The sequence below is a fragment of the Manis javanica genome, chromosome 2 (assembly GCF_040802235.1).
Source record: "Manis javanica isolate MJ-LG chromosome 2, MJ_LKY, whole genome shotgun sequence".
NCBI lineage: Eukaryota > Metazoa > Chordata > Mammalia > Pholidota > Manidae > Manis > Manis javanica.
Window position 1 is genome coordinate 149439722 of NC_133157.1, and position 25152 is coordinate 149464873.

A 25152-nucleotide genomic window follows, 5' to 3' on the forward strand; every position below is an offset into this window, starting at 1 on the left:
AAGGCGGGCTTGGGGAAGACCCTTTCTGGCCACCCTGAGAGTCTGTTTTAAATGGAGTTAATGGGGAACCACTGACAAATCGTACAAAGAAAAGCAGCATAGGTGATTTGTTTTAGAGTGATCTCTGTTACATACAGGGAGAGTCCACTGAAGAAGGTGAGCCCAGTGGGAGGAGGACTGGCAAAGAAGCCCTTTGGTGTAGACCTGTGCCACAGAAGTGTGGATAGAGGAGAGACAGGGCTTAATTATGGGCTGGATGTGGCCAGTGAGCGTGAGGAAGGAACAAGGGTGGGTGACTGGGAATCACAGTAACATTAACCAAGATGAGAAAACAGGGTTGTGGGTGGAGGAAAAGTGATTTTGATGTTTGGCCTGCTGATCTTAAGGAGCTGGGGGAAATATCCAGTATTAGGTGAAAATGAGCATCTGGGTCTGCTGTGAATGAGGGAAAAGGGTACAGAGACAAGGTATGAAAGGAATAATGTGGTAGCAAAGAGGTTTCCCCCTCCAAATTTGATTTTGGAAAATTTCAAGTCCTCAGAAAACTTGAAGGAATAATGTAAGGAACACCTATTTGTCCTTCACCTAAAATCACTACTCGTTAACATTTTGTCACATTTGCTTTAATCTATTGCTGCCTAAGCCCTCTTGAAGGAAGTAGGAAAGTAGCCATGGAGATATTTGGGCACAGAGTTCTGAGGGCAGATGCAGCCTGTGCAAAGGCCCTGAGGCAGAAGGGCCTTTGCCCTTCCTTACTTGTAAGCAAAGAATCCATGTAGATGGAGAGGAAGGGAGCCAAGGGGGAGAATCATAGGAGCTGAGATTAGGCAGGTCCGTATCATTTTAAGGCCTTGAAGGCCATGGTGAGGATTTCAGAAATTACTGGGAATGAAATGAGAAAATATCAGAGGAAGTTTTGAATAGAAATGTGACATGATCTGATTTAAATTTTTTAAGGACAGCTCAGGCTGTGTAGCAAATAGACTGGGGCAGAGGACAAGGCTAGAAATCATAGGGGTCAGTTATATAGGCTGTTATAGTAGTCCAGAGCTAGTGGGAAAGATTGTTGAAGGGTATTTGCTGTCTGTGTTGAAGGTCCATACAGGAGCGTACACACTTTAGAGATTGCATTGAAGGTGGTATGGGAGATGAAGTGAAGAGTCAGGATAACTCCATGTCTCTGACTTATGCTGCTCGTGGATAAGTTTATGGAGATGCAGTTTTCTGGAAGAGTCAAGAATTTGTTTTAGCATGCATTAAGTTTGAGATGCTTGTTGGGATAGTCATGTGGGTATATAAAGTAGACAGTTGGATAGAGAAGAATAGAGTTCAAAAGGGTGGCTGAAGCGTGAGAAAGAACTTTGGGAATCATCAGCCTATACGTACTGTTTAGAGCAATGGTGCCTGGTGAGGGAGGAAGCATTGAGAGAGCTGGGATCCAAACATGAAGGCTTGAACATCTTGGAAGTTACAGGTGGAGAAGCTGTTGAGAAACCAGCAGAGTCTGCAGGGTAGGAGGACAGTGGGCTGTCCTGCAGGTCGTGTGAAGAAGCTGGGAGTGAGCACTGTGTCAGGAGCAGTGACAGGCAGAGGAGGCATTTGAGGTCTTCTTGCTGAGGGTGCTTTTGTAGAATGTTAGTGTGGTTATGTAGATCACTTTGAGGACCAAAGAAAGAGGAGGAAGACAGCAAAGAATCTCCCCTTTTCATGGAGTCTGCCCTACAGGGGAACAAAGAAAAGGTGTCGGGAGCTAGGGGATGTGGGGTCAAGAAAGGCTCAATGAATATTTGAAATCTGGATGAGGGGTGGAAGAATACTGTGGGTGGAGAGAACTGTGAGAAGGCAAGAGACAAAACCAAGAGTAGGCTGGTGGACAAATTTGGACAGTATAGCCATTTAAATTATTCGTGAGGCAGACTTTTTACATTGCTTTTCTTAGAGGGTTGTTTAGAGTGCATTGGAGTGACTGGAGCCTGCATACAGTTTGCCTGGCTGGTGCTCCTTGGCTTCTGAAGCTCATGGCACTCTGGTGGGCGCCCGCTGCTGCAGCCCATACTGAGCTGTGCCAGGGGCAGTTTGGGTCCCTGAAAGTTCCTGTCCTTGTCTCCCTGAATTCAGCATGGTTCCCCTCCAGAAGTCTCAGTAGACCTTTTCTGGGTAAGAGAGAGTGGCTTGGCTTTGTGATTTCTCGTGGGCCTAGGCCCCTGCTCAGGGACTTCTGTGTTTTATTTGTTTTGCCTTCTTTGCTCTTCCCTCTTCCCTGTCACCTGTCCCTGGGTTATCTGGTATGGATCTCTGACTTCAGAGGTGCACAAACATGAGGTATACCTCATCATTATTCTGTGCATAATGAGGTGTTCAACAAATATTTTATGACATTATATTGAGCAGAGACTAAGCTTACTGTGAGAAGAACTAGTAGATGTTAGTGAGGTATCTATGAAATGAGTTTATGTTGTATTAGAATCCTGTTTTCCTTTTTTTAATGGGAAAAGTAAATTATATATTTTAAGATTTTGTGGCAGTTAATTCTGGTATGTCTTACTTAATTTCGGGCTTTCTGTTGTAGGTTTTCAAATCACTTAAATTTCTTTGTGTTTATCCAAGAAGCTTCTGTAATATTTCCCTCTGAAATTATCTCTACTTCCCCACTGGGCCTTACAAATGCCCATTTCTTTATGGATATATCGTTTGAGCAGGACTGAAGGCAGCTTTTAACAGTGGAGACCCAGAGCCTTAGAATTAGAAGGGACTTTATAGGTCAACTTGTTCAACTTCTTCATCTTACAGATAGGAAGGTGAGGCTTCTTGAGGGATTGTCTCCCCACTGGGGTGTTAAAGCCCTCACAGAGTAAAGGTCACAAACCAGCCTTGACAGTGAATCCTGCAGTCCATCCTACTGTTCTAACTTTTGACAACTTTTCCAAAATGAGTTGCCAGCAATGTAGAGGAATATACCCAAGTAAGCATCTGGTGTTCTTCATCTAATGCTGGTGGATTCGGTGGGAGCTGCAGACCCACATAACCCTGTGAGACCTCGGCCGCCTTTGGGCCATCTGGGCCAAGGCTGCTCTGTGGCCACCCTTCATCCCTGTTAGTTTGGTCCTTCCTGGTTGGAGGTAAATATGTTTGTGTGTTGTTTCCTGTTTGCCAGGTCCTAGGGATGATGGTGGTAACAGATACAAAAACTTGTGAGATTGTTGCCAAGATAATTTCTGTTTACATTTCTGAATTTGCTATAATAGAAGTTAAAAAGAACATCTTCAGGTTCTTCAAATAAAGTACTGTTTAGAGTTGGACTAGACGTTAGTTAGTTTCTGAATTTTGCAGCTGCAGTGCTTATTATCCTGATATTTTGAATAATCGAAACTACCATGAAAAAGCCCCACTTCCTAGCTGTTGTTCATGCATCAATATCGCTAAAACACACCATCTTACTGGGAATAATTAATATTCTTATTCATTTCCCCTGAACCATATTTTAAAAGAAAATATCAAAATATATTTTAGGCACAAATGATGATGTTAGAAATCATCTGAAGTTACACATTTTCAAGATGGGTGGATTTCTTAATGTAAATATATAGAAACAAGTTACTTAAGTAGAAATCATTACATAATAGCATCTTTGTAGCATTCTCAAATCGTTCAAATATTTTTAGATGGACACAAGTATCCAACTTTAAAGGAGGGTGCCGAATGGATGTTGACATTAAGACATAGGGTAAGTCACATAGCAGTTTAAACTAAAACAGCTTAGTTCAGAGGGTACTGCTGTTTTATACCATATTAAAAATCTGTTCCTCTTTTACTCCCTCAAACTGAGTTCAGGGATATAATGGATCCCATTATAGGTAAAAGGTCTGTGACTCAGCCATTGAGCTACTCAAACTCTTGGCTGTTTTAATTGCCACCATTAAAGCTTTAGTACTTTTATCTCATAAAAATAGATATCATTGATGTAAAATGTGTGCCTGTTGAAGATACATTTGTACCTCTGCCCTGATGGTTAGCTAATCATCCATTTGTGTTTGAAGTTAGTTAGGTTTTATGCAGACAGGAACTTGACATAGATCACAAAATTATTCATTTTCTTAGTCATTTAACTAAGAAAAAATTCCATGTAGTAGTAAGGATAAAATCTAGCTAGACTACCTTCCAAAAAGCAACTCACTTTGTTTTGGTTTGCGTTTTAACTACATTTAATTGCTGGAAAGATAGTGGCTTTTTACCAAGCTGCTTCTTGAACCCAGTAAAATAATAATGTTTCTCTGACTGTAATGTGGTGCCTTCAACAGTTCAAATAGGATTCTCTCTTTTGTGACACATCTGTGTAAACTTAAGTGTTTCTCTGCCTAACTTCTGCAAATGGGAAAATATCAAGGTGTGAAGGAAAACTCCAGGAGCACAGCAGGAGCTAAATGTTAAAATGTGAAAAGCTACTTTGTTCTGGGCTTTTCCCTTCAGTGTGCTAAGGAGTCAAAGTCCTTCATTATTCATATTGCTGTGTACAAACAAGGTAAAATGTACTCATCTAAAATGAGTACTTCTCAGGAAGGTTTAACTTTTAATCATTATGTACACATTTATTTCTCTGTTGTATAAATAGAACAGCAAATAATTGGTGGGGCAGTTCATTAAGTTGTTTTCTATTCTTTAGTTGTAATTGTGAAATCATATTCAGTTAACAGAAGAAAATCTGACTATAACAGCAACTCAAATCTGAAACAGTTCTAAAACTAAAACCTACCCACAGAAAGTATTTGTGAGCTAATATACCATAAACAGGCTTCTATTCTTGCCCAGCTGTGTAGATTCAATTATAATAATTTTCTCAGTTGCATAACATTGCTGTTTGTTTACTGTTGCATTATTAGTCAGTGAATGAACCTCCCTCTTCTTGACCCCTCAGCAGTGTTTATAAAATACTTAATTGCTTTGGTATCTTCTGTTTCATGTGTAATTCCAGCTGGAAGGAGTCATGGGGATACAATCCCCTTTAAGTGTTAAACTGTTTCTAATGTGTAATGAACTTTCTTTTAAAATAAGTATCAGGAACCTCTAATATTGTTTATAGTGCAGTTTTATATATATATACACACACATACATACTTGAAAATAAAGATATTTTCTTTTTAAAAATCCTCTCCCTGTGATGATTTCAGTGGTAGTTAACTGAATGTCAGGCTCCAGCTTGCCTGTAACAGCAACACCCTGTGTTTCATCTGGGCCCTTCTTGCCTGAGTGGGTCCCATCTCTGTCCAGTGGTCACCTTACACCCAGCTTTCTCTGCTATCTTATCATCTTCCTTCTTTGGAGTCCCTTCAGCAGGAGTGCATGAGCTACAGTGATTAGGTAGTAGGTGTACTGGTTGACACATGGGCTCCGCAGAGATGCTGCCAGGGTTGAATAGTGACTCTGCTTATAACCAGCTTGTTCTGACTTTTGGCAAATGCATTAATCTCTTTGTGTGCCTTAGTTTTCCCATTTATAAAATGGGGATAATTTCATAAGGTTGTTGGGAAGCTGGAATGGTGCTTGGCACAAAAGTGCTCAGTGTTATCATTGTTAGGAGCATTGCAAAGGTGTAAAGAAATCCTGTTTGCTGTCTGTCTGTATGTGGAAGGATGAATATCTAGCATGGAAAGGTGGATCCTGGAAGGGAAAAAAGAAGTGAAAAAATTTCAGATGAGGCTTCCACAGGATTTTAAGGTATGCCTTAGTTGTTTATTGCTGTGTAACAAATCACCACAAATTTTGTGGCTGAAAATAATATCCCTTTCTGATATCCCAGTTTCCATGAGTCAAGAGTTGGAGCACAGTTTAGCTGGGTCCCCCACTGAGGGTCCCACTAAGCTGCAGTCAGGCATCAGGACTGCATTGTCATCCCGAGTCTTGATGGAGGAAGAATTCATTTCCAAGTCCACGTGGCTTGTTGACAGAATTCATTTCCTGTGGTTGTGCCGCTGGGGGCTTGTGTTCTTGCAGGTTGTCACTGGGACCACCTTCTGCCTTAGAGGCTGCCCTTAGTTACTTATTGTGATGGGTTCCCCAGTGCCATCACTTGCTTCCTCCAAGCCAGCAACAGAGAGAGACTCTCCAACCCTCAGGGAGAGCCCAAAACCTCTTTACAAGTCTCCCCTGATTAAACCAGGCCCATCCAGGATGATCTTCCTTTTGAGTAACTCACAGCCAATGGATTTGGAATCTTAGTCACGCCAGTGAAATCTTTACTTTGCCATGTCTACTGCTGAGAAGATGCAGGTTGCCCTGCCCCCGACCCTGCCAACCAAGGGTTGGAGATCATACGGCCTTCTTAGAATCTTGCCTCCTACAAGATGAAAACGAGTTTTTATAGGACCAGAGGAGTTCATCATTAAGCATTTATTGCCAACTAAATTTGCTAGACTCACAGTCTGAATTCTGAAGAACTTGCCTAGCGTGTGTAAATTAGCTTTATCACTGAGCTCTTTATAAATTGATTTTTTTCCCGTCAAAGATTGTTCTATTTTCATTTCCACACAAACTCCTGGGATTGTTCAGTGTTAGATAAAGGCACACCTACCTTTCAGTCTATTGAAGTTTGACTCTTTAAAATCACAGGAATAGCATTAGTAAGTTACATTTAATATTAATGTTTATAGAATAGTAGAAAACTAAATGCACATTTTGCATAAATTGCTTTTCCAGAACCAGACTCTATACATGCCACCTTTTCCAATTTAAGGATCAAACTTGCTATCAGGTATACCAAAATACAATGTAAGTGTACAGTGAGAAATTATGGAATTGAACATAACTGTTTAAGTGTAAGTTCTTTGCCTTTAGTGTCTTCAAATAGGATCGATCTGTTTATGCCAGTGTTTTGACTGGCCCGGAAGCACTGTTGTCTTATGCTGCATTTGGTCCCTGGCAGGCTGGTAAGTTCAGGCCTGGATGTCTTCTGCCAAATTCAAGCCTCCAGACACCCCTTTGAGAACAGTATGGAGCTAAGAGCTAACTTGAAATTAGCAGGACAAATGCCTGCAAACTAGGAATTGGTTCTGTAGATTCTCATTCATTGACATTTATTGAGTCAACCCTACCAAGGGAACAATAAGTGCAAGGTGGTGAGGAAAGAAAGAAAAGAGGGAAGTGGAGACAATAAAATTGTTAGGGCCCCTGAGTGTGTATTCATGATCTTTTCTGATTTTACTTCTAGAAAGTAATGTCTGGTAAAAGATAAGACTTGATGTGCCTTAAGGAACTAAGAAATTCAGAAAAAGAGGGTGAGACACATATGACTGTATCTCACTCAGGTTCCTCTGATGAGTTCATACTTTGATTCACTGTCTTAAGTCAGAGTCACCGTGATGTCCGTGGTGCAGACCCCTCTTTTCCTGGGGGATTGCTGTTGGAGGAAAATGGGTGTAGTCTTCATGGGTGGGCAGACCTGCTGCCTGCAGTGGCTACCCCTCTGCTTGTTGCCCAAGAGACTAAGAAGTTGTTGCCCGTTACTGCTATGGGCTTTGTTTCTGTTTCTCTCCTGCCCAAAGTAGTGATAGGTTTTGTTGGCTTCTCTATATTTCTCTTACCTCTTTTAAAAGAACTTCAGGAATGGGAGATTCTCAAGATCAGGAACACAGTCTGAGTATCTGCACAACATTTTGCAAAACTAACACATGTAAAAATATATTTCAAGTCTTGTGTAAATAATTAAGGTAATCCTCCAAGCATTTGTGAAGCAATGGAAATACATCAAAAGTATGTTCAGTTTAACATCATTTCAACTCCATGCCCTAGGGATGGGTATGTGTATATGTGTGTTCTGTGCACATGTGTACAACACATTATTTCAATTACTTAAATGCAAACCTGTTACTTCATCTGGGTGACTTTTCCTAAGAAGTAGAATGATCTGTTACCAAACTGGAGGAAAGGACTGACTATATTAGATTTCTTGAAATACAGTACATTGAATTTTTAAAAATCATATAAGCTGCTCTTTTTAAGTGGTTCTAGGAGTTTTGTGGGTTTTTTTTACACAGATATGTTGCTGTATTGTTTTTTTTCTTAACAGAAGGAAATATTGTTCAGATATTCCCAAAGTGAAAACTATTCTTGGGACCTTTAATTCATACAGCTTCCCATTATTTAGAAATGTATAGGGCTATAAAACCTAAATAGCCATAACTTGGAGTTCTATCTAAATGATGGTTATAATGATACCCTTGAAGCATAGCAGAATCCTCAAGTGCCTTTCAAATAATCAGAAATATTAAATAATTTTCACATTGTTTTAGTATTTTTTAATTCTTTTTTTTAGAATGTTATAAATCCAGTGATACATTTTAAATGCCCAATGATGGGAAATTAATAAAATTAATTTATTTAAAACATTCAATTCATAGAGCATTCCATTTCTCTCTCCCATTGAGGGAAAAAGAGGTCTTAGATCACTATAGCTGATTTCAAGCAAGGCTATATTGCTTCTGCCATTTCCCTTATAATTGTGGTTACATTTAAAAGTATTGCCAATCATGTTCCACTGAGTAAACCCCTACTCATTCTCTACTGTCTAATTTCCTTCCACATTTCAATATTCACGATGCTTAACTCTTTACTTGGTGTTTTCAGCCCATGTCCAACCCATGAAGCATCTTCAGGCTACTATTTTCCAAGTGATATTGTGAGAAATATGTTTTTTTTTTTTTTCGAGAGGACATCTCATATTTATTGATCAAATGGTTGTTAACAACAATAAAATTCAGTATAGGGGGGTCAATGCTCAATGTACAATCATTAATCCATCTCAAGCCTAATTCTCATCAGTCTCCAATCTTCTGAAGCATAACGAACGAGTTCTTACATGGTGAACGAATTCTTACATAGTGAATAAAATCTTACATGGTGAACAGTACAAGGGCATTCATCACAGAAACTTTCGGTTTTGATCACGCATTATGAACTATAAACAATCAGGTCAAATATGAATATTCATTTGATTTTTATACTTGATTTATATGTTGATCCCACATTTCTCCCTTTATTATTATTATTATTTTTATTTTTAATAAAATACTGAAGTGGTAGGTAGATGCAAGATAAAGGTAGAAAACATAGTTTAGTGCTGTAAGAGGGCAAACATAGATGATCAGGTGTGTGCCTATGGACTAAGTATTAATCCAAGCTAGACAAGGGCAGCAAAACATCCACGGATGCAGAAGATTTCTCTCAAAACAGGGGGAGTGAGGTTCTGAGCCTCACCTCTGTTGATCCCCAGTTTCTCACCTGATGGACCCCTGCGACTGTGCCTGTCTTAGGTTGTTCCTCCCTTGAGGAATCTTACCCGTCTCTGGCTAACCAGTCATCTTCCGGGGCCATACAGGGAAATGTAAAGTTGGTAAGTGAGAGAGAAGCCATATTGTTTGAAAAGGTTAGCTTTTTACTTCTTTGCAGATTTATGCCCTGTGGCTTCTATGCCCAGCACTTGTCTCGAGGTATCTTTACCACCTGGAGGAATTATGATACTCAGTAAATTCGATATGAGGCACGAATTCTATTTAAGGGTTGTAATTAGGAAGGAAGAAGAAAAGCTATAGAGGTAGCCTATGGAAGAAAACATGGGAGGATTGATTATTTCTTTGACATATCTTCTTGTAGAGTACCTTAAGCAAGTATAGGTTTTAAACTACCAACTAACTTGCGCTCACAAATTAACATAATAGGAATACGGTGGCATAAACAAAGCAAATCTATAATTACCATCCATCTCCAGTGAAGCCAAGAAAACCATTTAGGCACCCTAGGCATTTGTGAAAATTTGTCTATGATATTATGGATATTGTCCAACTATACTTGAACAGTCTGAGAGAAATCAGACAAATTAAAGCAACCCATTTCTGGGATCTGTTCACATCCCATATGTTCTTTTAACCATAGATAGTCTATAGTCATAAGATTTTGGAGTGCTACAACTTGCACCCCTCCCAACTCCTGGTTGATTTCCAACAGTACAGATCCAGTCAAATTCGTTGTCTCACTGTATGCACATGCCAGCCTAGACATCTCCCTCCTCATTCCAATGGCAAGTCCAGGAAACGGTGGGGTGGATGGAGCCACAACCGCAGCATCGTCCGGATCCCTGTGGAGGCTTTTTGATGATCATCCCCCGGCACAAGTCCTCCAGAGAGTGCTGATGCCGGAAGCTCCTCCTCATATCATATCTTAGTTCATTTTCTGGGTACCCAAGCTAGGCCTTGATCTTCTGCATAGGAACAAACAGACCCTTTGCCCACACTTTGACATGCCCTCTATACCACTGTGCAGAACTCATTGGAGGTCAGCACACAGGAACTGCTTTTTTTTTTTTTTTTTTAAGAGAAAGGAATATTATCAGAAAAGAGTACCTCCATAGCTGATCATCTGACACCCTTTAAGTGATCAACATTAAGGATATTTAAAGCATGCGTTGATCTTTGATTTACCAATAGTTTTATCCTTTCAAGGAGTAATCCCCCTTTTCTTTCTTTCTTTTTTTTTTTTTAATCTTTAATCTACACTTACATGAAGAATACTATGTTTACTATGCTCTCCCCTATATCAGGTCCCCCCTAAAAACCACATTACGGTTACTGTCCATCAGCTTAGCAAAATGTTGTAGAATCACTACTTGTCCTCTCTGTGTTGTACAGCCCACCCTCCCCTTTCTCCCTCCCCCCCATGCATACTAATCTTAATACCCCCCTTCTTCCCCCCCCTTATCCCTCCCTGCCCACCCATCCTCCCCAGTTCCTTTCCCTTTGGTACCTGTTAGTCCATTTTTGGGTTCTGTAATTCTGCTGCTGTTTTGTTCCTTCAGTTTTTCCTTTGTTCTTATACTCCTCAGATGAGTGAAATCATTTGGTATTTCTCTTTCTCCGCTTGGCTTATTTCACTGAGCATAATACTCTCCAGCTCCATCCATGTTGCTGCAAATGGTTGGATTTTTCCACTTCTTATGGCTGAGTAGTATTCCATTGTGTATATGTACCACATCTTTATCCATTCATCTACCGATGGACATTTAGGTTGCTTCCAAATCTTGGCTATTGTAAATAGTGCTGCGATAAACATAGGGGTGCATCTGTCTTTCTCAAACTTGATTGCTGCGTTCTTAGGGTAAATTCCTAGGTGTGGAATTCCTGGGTCAAATGGTAGGTCTGTTTTGAGCATTTTGATGAACCTCCATACTGCTTTCCACAATGGTTGAACTAATTTACATTCCCACCAGCAGTGTAGGAGGGTTCCCCTTTCTCCACAGCCTCGCCAACATTTGTTGTTGTTTGTCTTTTGGATGGCAGCTATCCTTACTGGTGTGAGGTGATACCTCATTGTAGTTTTAATTTGCATTTCTCTGATAATTAGTGATGTGGAGCATCTTTTCATGTGTCTGTTGGCCATCTGTATTTCTTTTTTAGAGAACTGTCTGTTCAGTTCCTCTGCCCATTTTTTAATTGGGTTATTTGTTTTTTGTTTGTTGAGGCCTGTGAGCTCTTTATATATTCTGGACGTCAAGCCTTTATCGGATCTGTCATTTTCAAATATATTCTCCCATACTGTAGGGTTCCTTTTTGTTCTATTGATGGTGTCTTTCGCTGTACAGAAGCTTTTCAGCTTAATGTAGTCCCACTTGCTCATTTTTGCTGTTGTTTTCCTTGCCCGGGGAGATATGTTCAAGAAGAGGTCACTCATGTTTATGTCTAAGAGGTTTTTGCCTATGTTTTTTTCCAAGAGTTTAATGGTTTCATGACTTACATTCAGGTCTTTGATCCATTTTGAGTTTACCTTTGTATATGGGGTTAGACAATGGTCCAGTTTCATTCTCCTACATGTAGTTGTCCAGTTTTGCCAGCACCATCTGTTGAAGAGACTGTCATTTTGCCATTTTATGTCCATGGCTCCTTTATCAAATATTCATTGACCATATATGTTTGGGTTAATTTCTGGAGTCTCTAATCTGTTCCACTGGTCTGTGGCACTGTTCTTGTGCCAGTACCAAATTGTCTTGATTACTATGGCTTTGTAGTAGAGCTTGAAGTTGGGGAGTGAGATCCCCCCTACTTTATTCTTCTTTTTCAGGATTGCTTTGGCTATTCGTGGTCTTTGGTGTTTCCATATGAATTTTTGAATTATTTGTTCCAATTCATTGGATTGTTGCTGGTAATTTGAGAGGGATTGCATCAAATCTGTATATTGCTTTGGGCAGGATGGCCATTTTGACGATATTAATTCTTCCTAGCCATGAACATGGGATGAGTTTCCATTTATTAGTGTCCCCTTTAATTTCTCTTAAGAGTGACTTGTAGTTTTCAGAGTATAAGTCTTTCACGTCTTTGGTTAGGTTTATTCCTAGGTATTTTATTCTTTTTGATGCAATGGTGAATGGAATTTTTTCCTGACTTCTCTTTCTATTGATTCATTGTTAGTGTATAGGAAAGCTACAGATTTCTGTGTGTTAATTTTGTATCCTGCAACTTTGCTGTATTCCGATATCCATTCTAGTAGTTTTGGAGTGGAGTCTTTAGGGTGTTTTATGTACAGTATCATATCATCTGCAAATAGTGACAGTTTAACTTCTTCTTTACCAATCTGTATTCCTTGTATTTCTTTGTTTTGTCTGATTGCCATGGCTAGGACCTCCAGTACTATGTTAAATAACAGTGGGGAGAGTGGGCATCCCTGTCTGGTTCCCGATCTCAGAGGAAATGCTTTCAGCTTCTCGCTGTTCAGTATAATGCTGCCTGTGGATTTATCATATATGGCTTTTATTATGTTGAGGTACTTGCCCTCTATTCCCATTTTGCTGAGAGTTTTTATCATGAATGGATGTTGAATTTTGTCAAATGCTTTTTCAGCATCTATGGAGATGATCATGTGGTTTTTGTCTTTCTTTTTGTTGATGTGGTGGATGATGTTGATGGATTTTCGAATGTTGTACCATCTTTGCATCCTTGGGATGAATCCCACTTGGTCATGGTGTATGATCCTTTTGATATACTGTTGAATTCTGTTTGCTAATATTTTATTGAGTATTTTTGCATCTACATTCATCAGGGATATTGGTCTGTAATTTTCTTTTTTGGTGGGGTCTTTGCCTGGTTAGGGTGATGTTGGCTTCATAGAATGAGTTTGGGAGTATTCCCTCTTCTTCTATTTTTTGGAACACTTTAAGGAGAATGGGTATTATGTCTTCTCTGTGTGTCTGACAAAATTCCGAGGTAAATCTGTCCGGCCCCGGGGTTTTGTTCTTGGGTAGTTTTTTTATTACAATTTCAATTTCTTTGCTCGTAATTGGTTTGTTTAACTTTCATGTTTCTTCCTTGGTCAGTCTTGGGAGGTTGTATTTTTCTAGGAAGTTGTCCATTTCTTTTAGGTTTTGCAGCTTGTTGGCATATAGGTTTTCATAGAAGTCTTTAATAATTCTTTGTATTTCTGTGGAGTCTGTCGTGATTTTTCCATTCTCATTTCTGATTATGTTGATTTGTGTTGATTCTCTTTTTCTCTTAATAAGTTTGGCTAGAGGCTTTTCTATTTTGTTTATTTTCTCAAAGAACCAGCTCTTGGTTTTGTTGATTTTTGCTATTGTTTAATTCTTCTCAATTCTGTTTATTTCTTCTCTGATCTTTATTATGTCCCTCCTTCTGCTGACTTTAGGCCTCATTTGTTCTTCTTTTTCCGGTTTCGATAATTGTGATGTTAGACTATTCATTTTGGATTGTTCTTCCTACTTCAGGTGTGCCTGGATTGCTATATATTTTCCTCTTAAGACTGCTTTTGCTGCGTCCCACAAAAGTTGTGGCTTTGTGTTGTTGTCATTTGTTTCTATATATTCCTTGATCTCTATTTTGATTTGTTCATTGATCCATTGATTATTTAGTAGCATGTTGTTAAGCCTCCATGTGCTTGTGAGCCTTTTTGTTTTCTTTGTAGAATTTATTTCTACTTTGTGTTCTGAAAAATTGGTTGGTAGAATTTCAATATTTTGGAATTCACTGAGGCTCTTTTTGTGAGCTAGTATGTGGTCTATTCTGGAGAATGTTCTATGTGCACTTGAGAAGAATGTATATCCTGTTACTTTTGGATGTAGAGTTCTATAGATGTCTATTAGGTCCATCTGTTCTAGTGTGTTGTTTAGTGCCTGTGTGTCCTTACTTATTTTCTGCCCGGTGGATCTATCCTTTGGGGTGAGTGGTGTGTTGAAGTCTCCTAAAATGAATGCATTGCAGTCTATTTCCCTCTTTAGTTCTGTTAGTATTTGTTTCACATATGCTGATGCTCCTATATTGGGTGCATATATATTTAGAATGGTTATATCCTCTTGTTGGACTGAGCCCTTTATCATTATGTAGTATCCTTCTTCATCTCTTGTTACTTTCTTTGTTTTGAAGTCTATTTTGTCTGATATTATTACTGCAACCCCTGCTTTCTTCTCACTGTTGTTTGCCTGAAATATGTCTTTCCATCCCTTGACTTTTAGTCTGTGCTTGTCTTTGGGTTTAAGGTGAGTTTCTTGTAAGCAGCATATAGATGGGTCTTGCTTTTTTATCCATTCTATTACTCTGTGTCTTTTGATTCGTGCATTAAGTCCGTTTACATTTAGGGTGACTATTGAGAGAGATGTACTTATTGCCATTGCAGGCTTTAGATTCGTGGTTACCAAAGGTTCAAGGTTAGCTTCTTTAGTATCTTACTGCCTAACTTAGCTCACTTATTGAGCTGTTATATACACTGTCTGGAGATTCTTTTCTTCTCTCCCTTCTTATTCCTCCTCCTCCATTCTTCATATGTTGTGTGTTTTGTTCTGTGCTCTTTTTAGGAGTGCTCCCATCTAGAGCAGTCCCTGTAGGATGCCCTGTAGAGGTGGTTTGTGGGAAGCAAATTCCCTCAGCTTTTGCTTGTCTGGGAATTGTTTAATCCCGCCATCATATTTAAATGATAGTCGTGCTGGATACAGTATCCTTGGTTCAAGGCCCTTCTGTTTCATTGCATTAAAGATATCATGCCATTCTCTTCTGGCCTGTAGGGTTTCTGTCGAGAAGTCTGATGTTAGCCTGATGGGTTTTCCTTTATAGGTGACCTTTTTCTCTCTAGCTGCCTTTAAAACTCTTTCCTTGTCCTTGATCCTTGCCATTTTAATTATCATGTGTCTTGGTGTTGTCCTCCTTGGATCCTTTCTGTTGGGGGTTCTGTGTAATTCCATGGTCTGTTTGATTATTTCCTCCCCCAGTTTGGGGAAGTTTTCAGCAATTATTTCTTCAAAGAGACTTTCTATCCCTTTTCCTCTTTCTTCTTCTTCTGGTACCCCTATAATAGGAATATTATTCCTTTTGGCTTGGTCACCTAGTTCTCTTAGTGTTGTTTCATTTCTGGAGATCCTTTTATCTCTCTCTATGTCAGCTTCTATATGTTCCTGTTCTCTGGCTTCTTTTCCTTCAGTGGCCTCTTGCATCTTATCCATTCTGCTTATAAATCCTTCCAGGGATTGTTTCACTTCTGTGATCTCCTCCCTGACATCTGTGATCTCCCTCCGGACTTCATCCCATTGCTCTTGCATCTTTCTCTGCATCTCATCCCATTGCTCTTGCATTTTTCTCTGCATCTCTGTCAGCATGTTCATGATTTTTATTTTGAATTCTTTTTCAGGAGGACTGGTTAGGTCTGTCTCCTTCTCAGGTGTTGTCTCTGTGATCTTTGTCTGCCTGTAGTTTTGCCTTTTCATGGTGATAGAGATAGTTTGCAGAGCTGGTACGAGTGACCACTGGAGGAGCTTCCCTTCTTGTTGGTTTGTGGCCTTCCTCTCCCCCTTCGCAAGGCGCTGGGTTTTTGCAGGTGTGGATGTGGTCTGGATGTTGTCCTGTGTCCTCTGGTCTCTATTTTAGGAAGAGTTTTCTTTGTTATATTTTCATAGGTCTATTTGTTTTTGGGAGGAGATTTCCACTGCTCTACTCACACCACCATCCTGGCTCCGCCCCCGGTTCTAGTAGTTTTTAAGGCAGGGGAAGAAGTGGGCTTATCTTTTTCTGATTCTGGAAGATGCAGTTCAATCTCTGGGACAAAGCAGGTTGATTGAATTGAATTTAGCTTCTATCAAGTAGGGTGGTTTTGAGATTCAAACTAGATAATTTTTTGTTAGTTGCAAAGCACAGTATGAATGTCAGTTCTTATCCACATTTTTATCTTTGGGAGAAAAGTTAGTGATTCTTTACAGGTTTAGTTTGGAACTAAACTAGGGTTCTCCTCAGACCCTCTGAAGGCAAAAACTCCAAATTTATAGGAAATCAAGAGTCATTCTAATCTGCAGATTAGGGTTTGGGTCTTAGAACGCAGCCTTTTATGGTTTTGGAGGAGCCAGCATGCTGCCAGGGCTTGTGCTGGGGCCAGAGTGGGCGTGGCCAGCTCCTCACTGACCCCTACAGCCAGGCCCCATCACATTCACTCCAACTTGGTAGCCACGTTTGGGTTTGAATTCCAGCTTTGCCATTTTTCGCTCTATAGTTTTGGGTAAGTTCATCTTAAAACTTGAGTTTCCTCAATTAGAAAAGAGTGAGCAGTAACATCACCCACCTCCTGAAGCTCATGGGGATATCACAGGGACTGAAGGAGAAAAGGTTTGTTAGATGCTTAGCCCAGCACATGGCACATGTCACATACAGCACATGGTTTAAAAACACCATCCAGCACTGGCCCCGGGCTGCTCCCCAAGTGGGATGAGCCTCGCAGGTGCTGCCCAGCTGTGGGTTGCACCCATCCCAGCAGACAATCTGGTCAGAAGATGGACAGAGATGGGAGATGGCCAGGGGGGCTGCGGCAGGTTGAGGAACAGCACACAGATGCTGTCCTCCACTGGAAGGGAGTTTGCTCTGCTTAGGGTTTCTCAGATACTTAGAAAGGGGGTAGCGTTGGGAGAGTTTCACTCCTGGTTGTTCTGGTTAAGCTAACTGTAGAAACCGCAGCATACTGTTTTACACATAAAAAGATGCTGTTTGACTGGTCCTATGGTCTAGTTCTACTCTTAAAAATGTAGGAAGACAGCCAGTATTCAATATCCAATGTAAAACTGTTTAATATTAAACATGATTGCTTGGTTCATTATTTTCATTATTTTGTCTCCACTAACTCAAAATGTGTTTATAATTTAGACGCCATAAAAGTGGCTCATGTTAATTTGTAGCTATTTAAGATTTTTTTTGTATGGCAAATGTCTTCTAAGATTAAAAACAGATTAAAACACAAGCAGAAAACCAAATGTTCAAAAATGCTTTCAGATGAATTTTAAATGAAATTTCAGCAGTAATGAAAAAATTTTTCGATTCTAAAATTTAATGATTCCAAGGTTCCCATGAAGATGGATTACTATATCATATTTCAACATTCATTTTATTTAACTTGATAGTTATCTTCACTGTGTATGTAACAAAAAATACAAGTCATCCTTATATGATAATAATATTCCTATTTTATTCCTACCAGTAACTTATATTGAGCATAAAGGAAATTACCAATTCAGGAAGCTGTTTGAGTGCATTTTATATAAAATTATATTCATTCATAGAGTCATATGCTATTTTATAAAATATTTGATAACCCCTGCTTTGTGATGGACAGACAGATACACACACTTATCCCTGTCGCAGAGGAGTAGATGAATTAACCCTGTTTTCTATCAGTATAATCCTAAGTATATTGTGAAGAACATTTTTTATTCAAGATATTCTTGGGAAAAAAGGAATATATACCCTGGTTAAATATCTTTAGTACACACCGTGTACTATATCCCCAGTAAGGAAAGCTATTTAACTTTGGTTAGCCCAAAAATCTCTAAACTTATGTAGCCCAAGTCATCTTCTCATGGTTACATCTTTTAATATCCTAGATTTAAAAAATATTTTGTATACATTTTGCCTTCTTAGTTCATATGACCACCAAGCCTCATGCTGTTTATTGGTGTGTTTGTGTTTATAAATGTACTCATTCAGTAAATAATTTTTCCTGGAATTGTTAAGAATGAGCTGAATAAAACTTAGCTGGCATATATAAAAGGCCTGAACTTGAGGCCCTGCCTCTAATATCAAATTTAGTCAAACAAAATATTCCAACCCTTAATTCTCTTCTTAATATTTTTATGCTTATTTTATATCAAAGGATCAAAGTTAAAAATTATTTCACTTGACCATTCAAACTAATTATCTGCTCATCTTGATACTTCCCAGCAAAGATGGATTTAAAAGCTTGCTTGTAATGCATTTTCATGCCTTTAGTCACTCCAGCTCAGGCACAGTTCCTTCTTCAGGCTGTGGGTCCATTGAGGAAGTGATCCCTAGCCAGTGCCTGGCTGACTGTTTTCTTTAAGCCTGGGGCAGGTGCTCTGCTCTTGCCTAGCAGGTACTATTGCTGTCTTATTTACTGTTACATCCTCAAATATTTGCCAAACGAATAAATGAATTGGACACTCATTTAGAAAAGAGTGAGCAGTAACATCACCCACCTCCCCAAGCTCATGGGGTTATTACTTAATAAAAACAAGTGCATCCTTGTTTTATTAATGTCATTGACAAGGGTATTAGTATCTCAACAGGACTTACTGAACTTTTGCTAAGTGCACTTTTGAACCCTTGTATACTCTTTTTTGGGAAGATTAAGCTTCAGTTTTCATACTGGGATTCCTTTTTAAAAGAATGTCAAGGGATCAAGAACCTGGAAATACTGGAAAAATAAAAGTGAAGAATGTCAGTAAGAGATGTGTCTCCAAAGCCATTAAAAGAACCTGAAAGTACTTCCTAATCTTAAGTGATTGTTAATATTTGTGTTTTTACAGATCATTTAAATAATGTTTTAGTGTGTTTTAACTTGTATTTGATGTTTCTTGGGTCTTAATTGGCCTGCCACTTCACCAGAATCTTACTTTCCTGTGAGAGCACAAGTGCCTCCCTTCAGCCAGATTTGTGGGGAGGGGCATGTTTCCCAGAAGGACCATGTCACACTTGTTCAGTTGTTGGTATCTTATCTTTACTATAAAGTAGTATTTTGATTTTAGACTTGTTTGTATCACTCAGTAAATAAATATTTGTCCATAGATGTCCTGTACTGTAAAATGTTAGTTCACACATGTTGGAAACATTGCACATTGCATTGGTCATTCATGTTACTTAACAATGTTAACAGGTTGAGGCTTCAAGAATATAATTAAGATACAACATTATTAAATAAAATAGCATTTTAGGCCAGAAAATGCTGATCATTGCTAGAGGAAAAGCACACTGGAGCTAGGTGAAAAGTTTCTTCTTACTATGTTTTCATTTCCTTCTGATGCATGCGCCTGAGCATTTTGGGTGACAGGGGGATTGCCCTCACTGCCCTCACCGCAGCTCTCCTTTGGTTAAATTTGCATCCTGTCTGTTCTGCTGTTTTTTATAAGATAACTTGTATGTGTGTTAGTCTTATTTACCTGTTATAAACAGTGGAGTTAGGGGGAAAAATGATTATCTTGTTTCTGGTAATTGTTTTGACACCACACACACCTTAGATCATTTTTGTAGTTTAAGTATCAACCATTCTGTTTTAGTTCCAAAAGTCTATGGCACAGCCCTTACATATTCTATAATAGTCCAACAAGCATATGAATTATGATAGAAAATGTGTCAAGCAAACTCCTATAGGGTATATTTAAAAATATCTTTGGTATCTAACATTCTCCACATTTGCTCTAGTAAATGAGAGGTTTTAGGAATATATGGTAATATCAGATGTTAATGGCATTGATTACCTGTCAGGCAGCGCAAATTGATGGGAGAATGTCCGCTATAAAATTAAATAGCATCAGAGAAGACTGTACCATGCATAGGGGTGGTGGAGGTAGGTGGGGGGTGGGGCATGGCTGGCCCTGGGAGACTTTGTCAGGGTATTACTGTGAACTCCAGTTTTTCTCCCCTATGCGATTAAGGCAGGCCATCTGTTCTTTGTTAAATGTTTACAAAAACAGCTTTTCTCTAAAAGATTTAAGGAGATGTCGGTCTGGTAAACACTATAATATTTCTGAGCACCTTTTTCACCCTATTTTATATAGTACCAACACATAATTTTGCTGCATATCAAAGAGGATGAATACCATTTTTTATATTTAATCTTTACTTTTTTCCTCCTTATGGAAGATTAAATTTTTAAAGGGATACTAATTTATGACTTCATTTATTATGGCAAGAAGCATCTAAAATCATTTGTATGCTAAAGTGTGTAGATAAATTTTCAGTATTTTTGTATGAGGTGTTATATGCATTTCCTGATTCATACATGTGTACCAGGTATCTCTCATTAGAATCTGGCACTTTATTACTGGAGTTTATTCCATGCAGATTAAAGAAAGCTACGTATATCTGGAATTAATTCACCATTCTGAGTTTTAAGCATTGTTTACTGGTAGACTTTTTTCTTTCCTTCTCTTTCCAGGAAATATTTTTTCTTTCCTCTCCTGAAAAAAGCTTGTCCCAAATAGGTTAGATCTCTACATCCCTTTCAAAAAGATACGGCTTTTTCTTTGCATTTACATTAGGAAATAATAGGTGACAATTAACTTCAGCAACTTAAATATAATAAGGCAGTTCAGTCAGATCCCAGGAATTCTGAGGTAATGATGATTTGGACAGCACCTTGGCTGATATTTATTAAGAGTGTTTCTGAAGGAAACATAGAGGGCAGAGGGTAGTGTTTTTCAGGGTTGGTTAGGAGTGGAAACCTTATGTAGATTTACACCTGTGTGTCTTCCTCAAAAGTTCTACCCCGGCCGGCTTCTCTCTCTCTCTCTCTCTCTCTCTCTATACACCCTTACTCTTTCCCAGGTGCATTCTCTTTCAGCTAGGACTGAGAAAGGGTAATAATATGTGTTTTAAAATTTTCTCTAATACAGTAGGATTTTGAAAGAGACTTTGGAAAGCATCTAACTCAAACACTTCAGTTTGCAGATGAAGGAAATGAACCTCAGATAAGTGAAATGATTTTCCCCAGATAATATAGCTCATGGCAGGGTCTGGACTGAGTGTTTTTACCTCACAGTTCTAGGCTCTTTCTCTTACACTAATGCACATGGAGAATTGGATGTTGGTTTCTTTAGTGACCAAGTAGGTTTTAGTGGGAACAGCATAACTGTTTTCTTTTCAGACAGTGATTATTTTTTAATGTTTTTTGGGTCATTCAGTACTTTGCAAATCAAATGAAACCTGTGGATCCTTTTCCAAAAGAATGCTCATGTGTAAGATGTCAGGAGATGTGTAGAATCAGAAGCACACTGGATTTTGGAAACCTTCACTCAGTTCTTAGCTCCTTTTCCTGTTGTGAGGTCTTGGGTGGTCAATAAGCTTCTCAGACTTTACTTCCCTTCTGAGAGACTGGGGCAGATTACCGTATTTTCACTGTGAGGTTCAGGTGAGCTAACTCCCAGAAGCACCTGGCTCAGTACATGACATGAATAGATATGCAGTGAAGGTTGGTTGATTGGCATCTGATGTATAGTACTTTGATGACGGTGATTTGTGGCTTCTGGGCTACTCTTGAGTCCTTTGCAGACCTGGACCTGGACTCTCTTGCCCTCTCCTCTTCAGGAGGTGGTGTGGTGAGGGACATGGACTCTGCTGCCATTGGCTTAGAGGCCATTCTTGGTTCTGTCACTTAGCATCTGTAACTTCTTGGGCATGTTATGGCATCTTAGAGTATCCGCGTTCATACCCAGCTCACAGGGCTGCTGTGAAGATTGAATAGTGTCAGGCGTGTAAAGTGCTTAGCACATTCCTAACATGTGGTGAGATTGTTCAGTAAACACTAACAGCCATTGTTGTTGCTGTTTCTAGTATAGTCGCTATTAATACTAATAAGTGTCTGGAGTAGCATATGAAAAAGGCAGAAGATGAGTGACACTTGCAGACATAACATTTTCAAGTATTCTGGTTCATTCAAGTATTTCAAGGTTCATTCACTGTCATAAGTGACAGTGGAGATGGCTCTGATATCAGGTGACCACTCAGTGTCCCACCCAATTGCTGGTACTCCCTACTGTATTTGATTTAAGACCATCTCTGGGTATGCTCTTAGTGAAAGACAGAATCTCCTTTAAGGCCTGACGGATGGTCTGTTTGGGTTCTCTCTTCCTCAGTGAAATTTGGAAATGTAAAGCTTTAATAACTTAAAACACTATCAGCATCTCATATTAGTGCAAGAAATTTAACCAATTCAGGTCATTAATTTAGGGTATGTGTTTTAATTTGGCATTTTCATGTCATTTAAATCAGAAATGACCTTATACTTTGATTTTAAATTCTTGCAGCACCTGAATCTTGTGGTGCTTGGTATACCTGTTCTTTTTAAAAGTGCATTAATTATGTACGTCTTATTTGAGTTTCCCATTCCTGCAAGAGGAAGAGAATTACAGTTAAGTTCATTTTTGTGATTCAGCTTTTGCTGCTCTCTTGTCATTCACCATTTCCTACACAGGCTGCTGAGAAAACGGACACTGTCTTTAGCTGAAGGAGAATTTTTTTTTTCCTGAACTGAATGTTTTACTCTATTATTAAATTGCCATATTTTACTCTATTTAAAAGCTTTCTCATTAAAGAAGTGTATTTTCTGGGGTGAGAGAAAAATGATAGATTTAAAAACTGTGTATTTAGTAAAATATTTGCTACCTTGAATATAGAATAATTGTCAGAAACACCAGCCACTAACTTTCAGTTCCTTTCTTCACTACGAAAAATGGTAAACTAATTTCAATTCCTATTTGTGTCTCTTAGCATTCTCCATCGGAGCCCTTTCTAGAGAAACCAGTGCCGGATATGACTCAGGTTAGTGGACCGAATGCTCAGCTAGTGAAGAGTGAGGATTACCTGCCGTCAATAGAGCAGCAGCCACAGCAAAAGAAGAAGAAAAAGAAAAACAACCACATTGTTGCAGAGGATCCCAGTAAGAGTTTTGGTAAAGACGACTTCCCTGGTGGGGTTGATAACCAAGAACTAAGTAGGAACTCACTAGATGGGTCCCAGGAAGAAAAGAAGAAAAGGAAAAGGCCGAAGGTAAAAAAAGATCCCAAGGAACTTAAAGAACCCAAGGAGAAAAAAGATCCCAAGGAGCCCAAGATCCCAAAAGTCCCTAAGATTCCCAAAGAGCCAAAGGAAAAGAAAGCAAAAACTGCCACGCCAAAACCCAAATCCAGCAAAAAGTCAAGGTAGGCTCTGGGCAGAGACAGCTGCCACCAAATGCAGTGCACAAATGAACCACACACAGTTACAGCCCAGGGAGTGGGGTGGGGAAAGGAGGGAGCATTCCGATTTTTGACATCATTGCTGTGTTTCTTTCTCTAATACCCAAACTAAAATGTTAAGTGTTTCATGCATTGTGAAATTTAGGACTCAATTATTATGAACTATTGATTTGGTTGGTAAAATTTAGACTTTACTGGATAAAAATTACTTATTTTAAAACACTTCTTTGTATGTTTATGAAAATTTGTCATTTAATAAATAGAACCAAGTTACCAGCATAATTATTTGTAAGCACAGACCAGCAACTCATGTCAGTGAAAGTGCAAAACTGGGAAAGAAGGATTATAGAAGCAAGACAGGTCACTATATTTCACTACGCTTTTCAGCCCTATTTCCCAGAATTGGAAACAGGAGAATTAATTCTCTCTAGTTATAGGAGTAAGCTTTCCAGGGGCAGGGTTGAAATCCTAGTGGGCAACATGGGAGAAATCAAATAGCAATTCTCCATTAGCTATGCATTTAAGAATAGCATGAATTTTAGGTTCTAGGTAATAGCCTCCTGCACTCCACACTTCCCCTCCATACTTCCCCCACCAGCTCTCTGACCCCCCAGAAGGCGTATTTACTCAGTAAGAAAACCTGAGAGGAGAAGACATTGAAGACTAATTTTTTTCATTTGTACTGAACATTTCTTACAACTGTTCTGAACCAGTTCCAAACATCTGAATCTATTTTTCAGAATATGGCTCATGTTAGAAAATATAGTTTCCAGATGCAAGTATGGACAGACTTGCTTAATCTGAACCTGTTTGCAAACTCTATTAGAAAACACACTCCACCTCTTACCCCCATACACATATGCAGACACACGCTGGCGTGCACGCACGCTCAGTTCTGCATTTGATGTGCCCGGCGGGAATGTCTTGCGCCTGCTGGCCGGTAAACCTCTTGCTTGCAGGCTTCCTGTGAGTGCATGTGCAGGGACACAGAAAGGAGGTGTTGTTGTGAACAGAAAGATGCTGTGCTGCAAAGTGAAGGAACAAACTTGGATTTTCAGCTTAATGCTAAAAATATCAGAACAGTCTCAGATACCTTACTCTTTAGTGTTTTGAAAGTTTGAATCATAGTCACTTAAAAAATTTTGCTGTCAGTACTTTCTATCGTGCCAAAATGACTGAATTATGTTCCGTAACTCGGTTTTGCAGGTAACTTATTATTTGCATTTACTTATAAACATTCTTTGATGCCTCATTATATGGCCTCTTAATTGGAAACCATTATTTTCTTCTCCTTATGAAATTATTATAAACCCACAATCCATTATCAATTCTGTTTTCATTTAAGAAATATTCCCTTAAGTACTTATTATTTGTAGGTACTGTACTGAGTGTTAGGGATGTGAGCAAAGAGATGATGGTTAAAATTTTAGTCACACGTACAAGGGCTTTTAAAATACATAATTGCCTAAATCTAACTATTATGTGTTTGGTAGAAGGAAGTGTGTGCTTATTTTTTATTTTTCCCAAAGAGAAAGAAATCAAAGCAAAATCTTAAAAAAATGTAGTTTTTTTTTAAATTTAAAAATCCAAGAGTCTGTGTTCTAAAGAACTCAGAAAATACATCACCAAGATCAGTTTTAGCCTCAAGATATATTTGTCTCCAGTTTGTATCTTAATTTTTTGAATCTATCATGTTAAAAACTGATTTTTAAAAATCCCCTTGGATTTTGTCATAAATTTCCAGGTTTATTCTTTGAAGCTCTGAGTCTACATTGAACCAGCTCTACCTTTAAAAATGTTAATATACCCTTACCTCCTGTAGAATATACTGGGGCAGATATTAAAGTGCTGTATTTAATAGTGAAACTTGTTAAAATTTCCCTAACAACTGT

At 38.9% G+C, this 25152-nt stretch overlaps 1 protein-coding gene across 8 annotated transcripts in view; it reads left to right on the forward strand.

The window, feature by feature from the left end:
• CHD7 (chromodomain helicase DNA binding protein 7) overlaps positions 1-25152 on the forward strand; it is a 203138-nt gene that overhangs the window by 95670 nt on the left and 82316 nt on the right. For all 8 annotated transcript variants that reach the window (XM_036998009.2, XM_036998005.2, XM_036998008.2 and 5 more), the window contains one exon: positions 22794-23224. In XM_036998009.2, coding sequence (XP_036853904.1) covers positions 22794-23224 — 431 coding nt within the window. The remainder of the gene's footprint in view (positions 1-22793; positions 23225-25152) is intronic.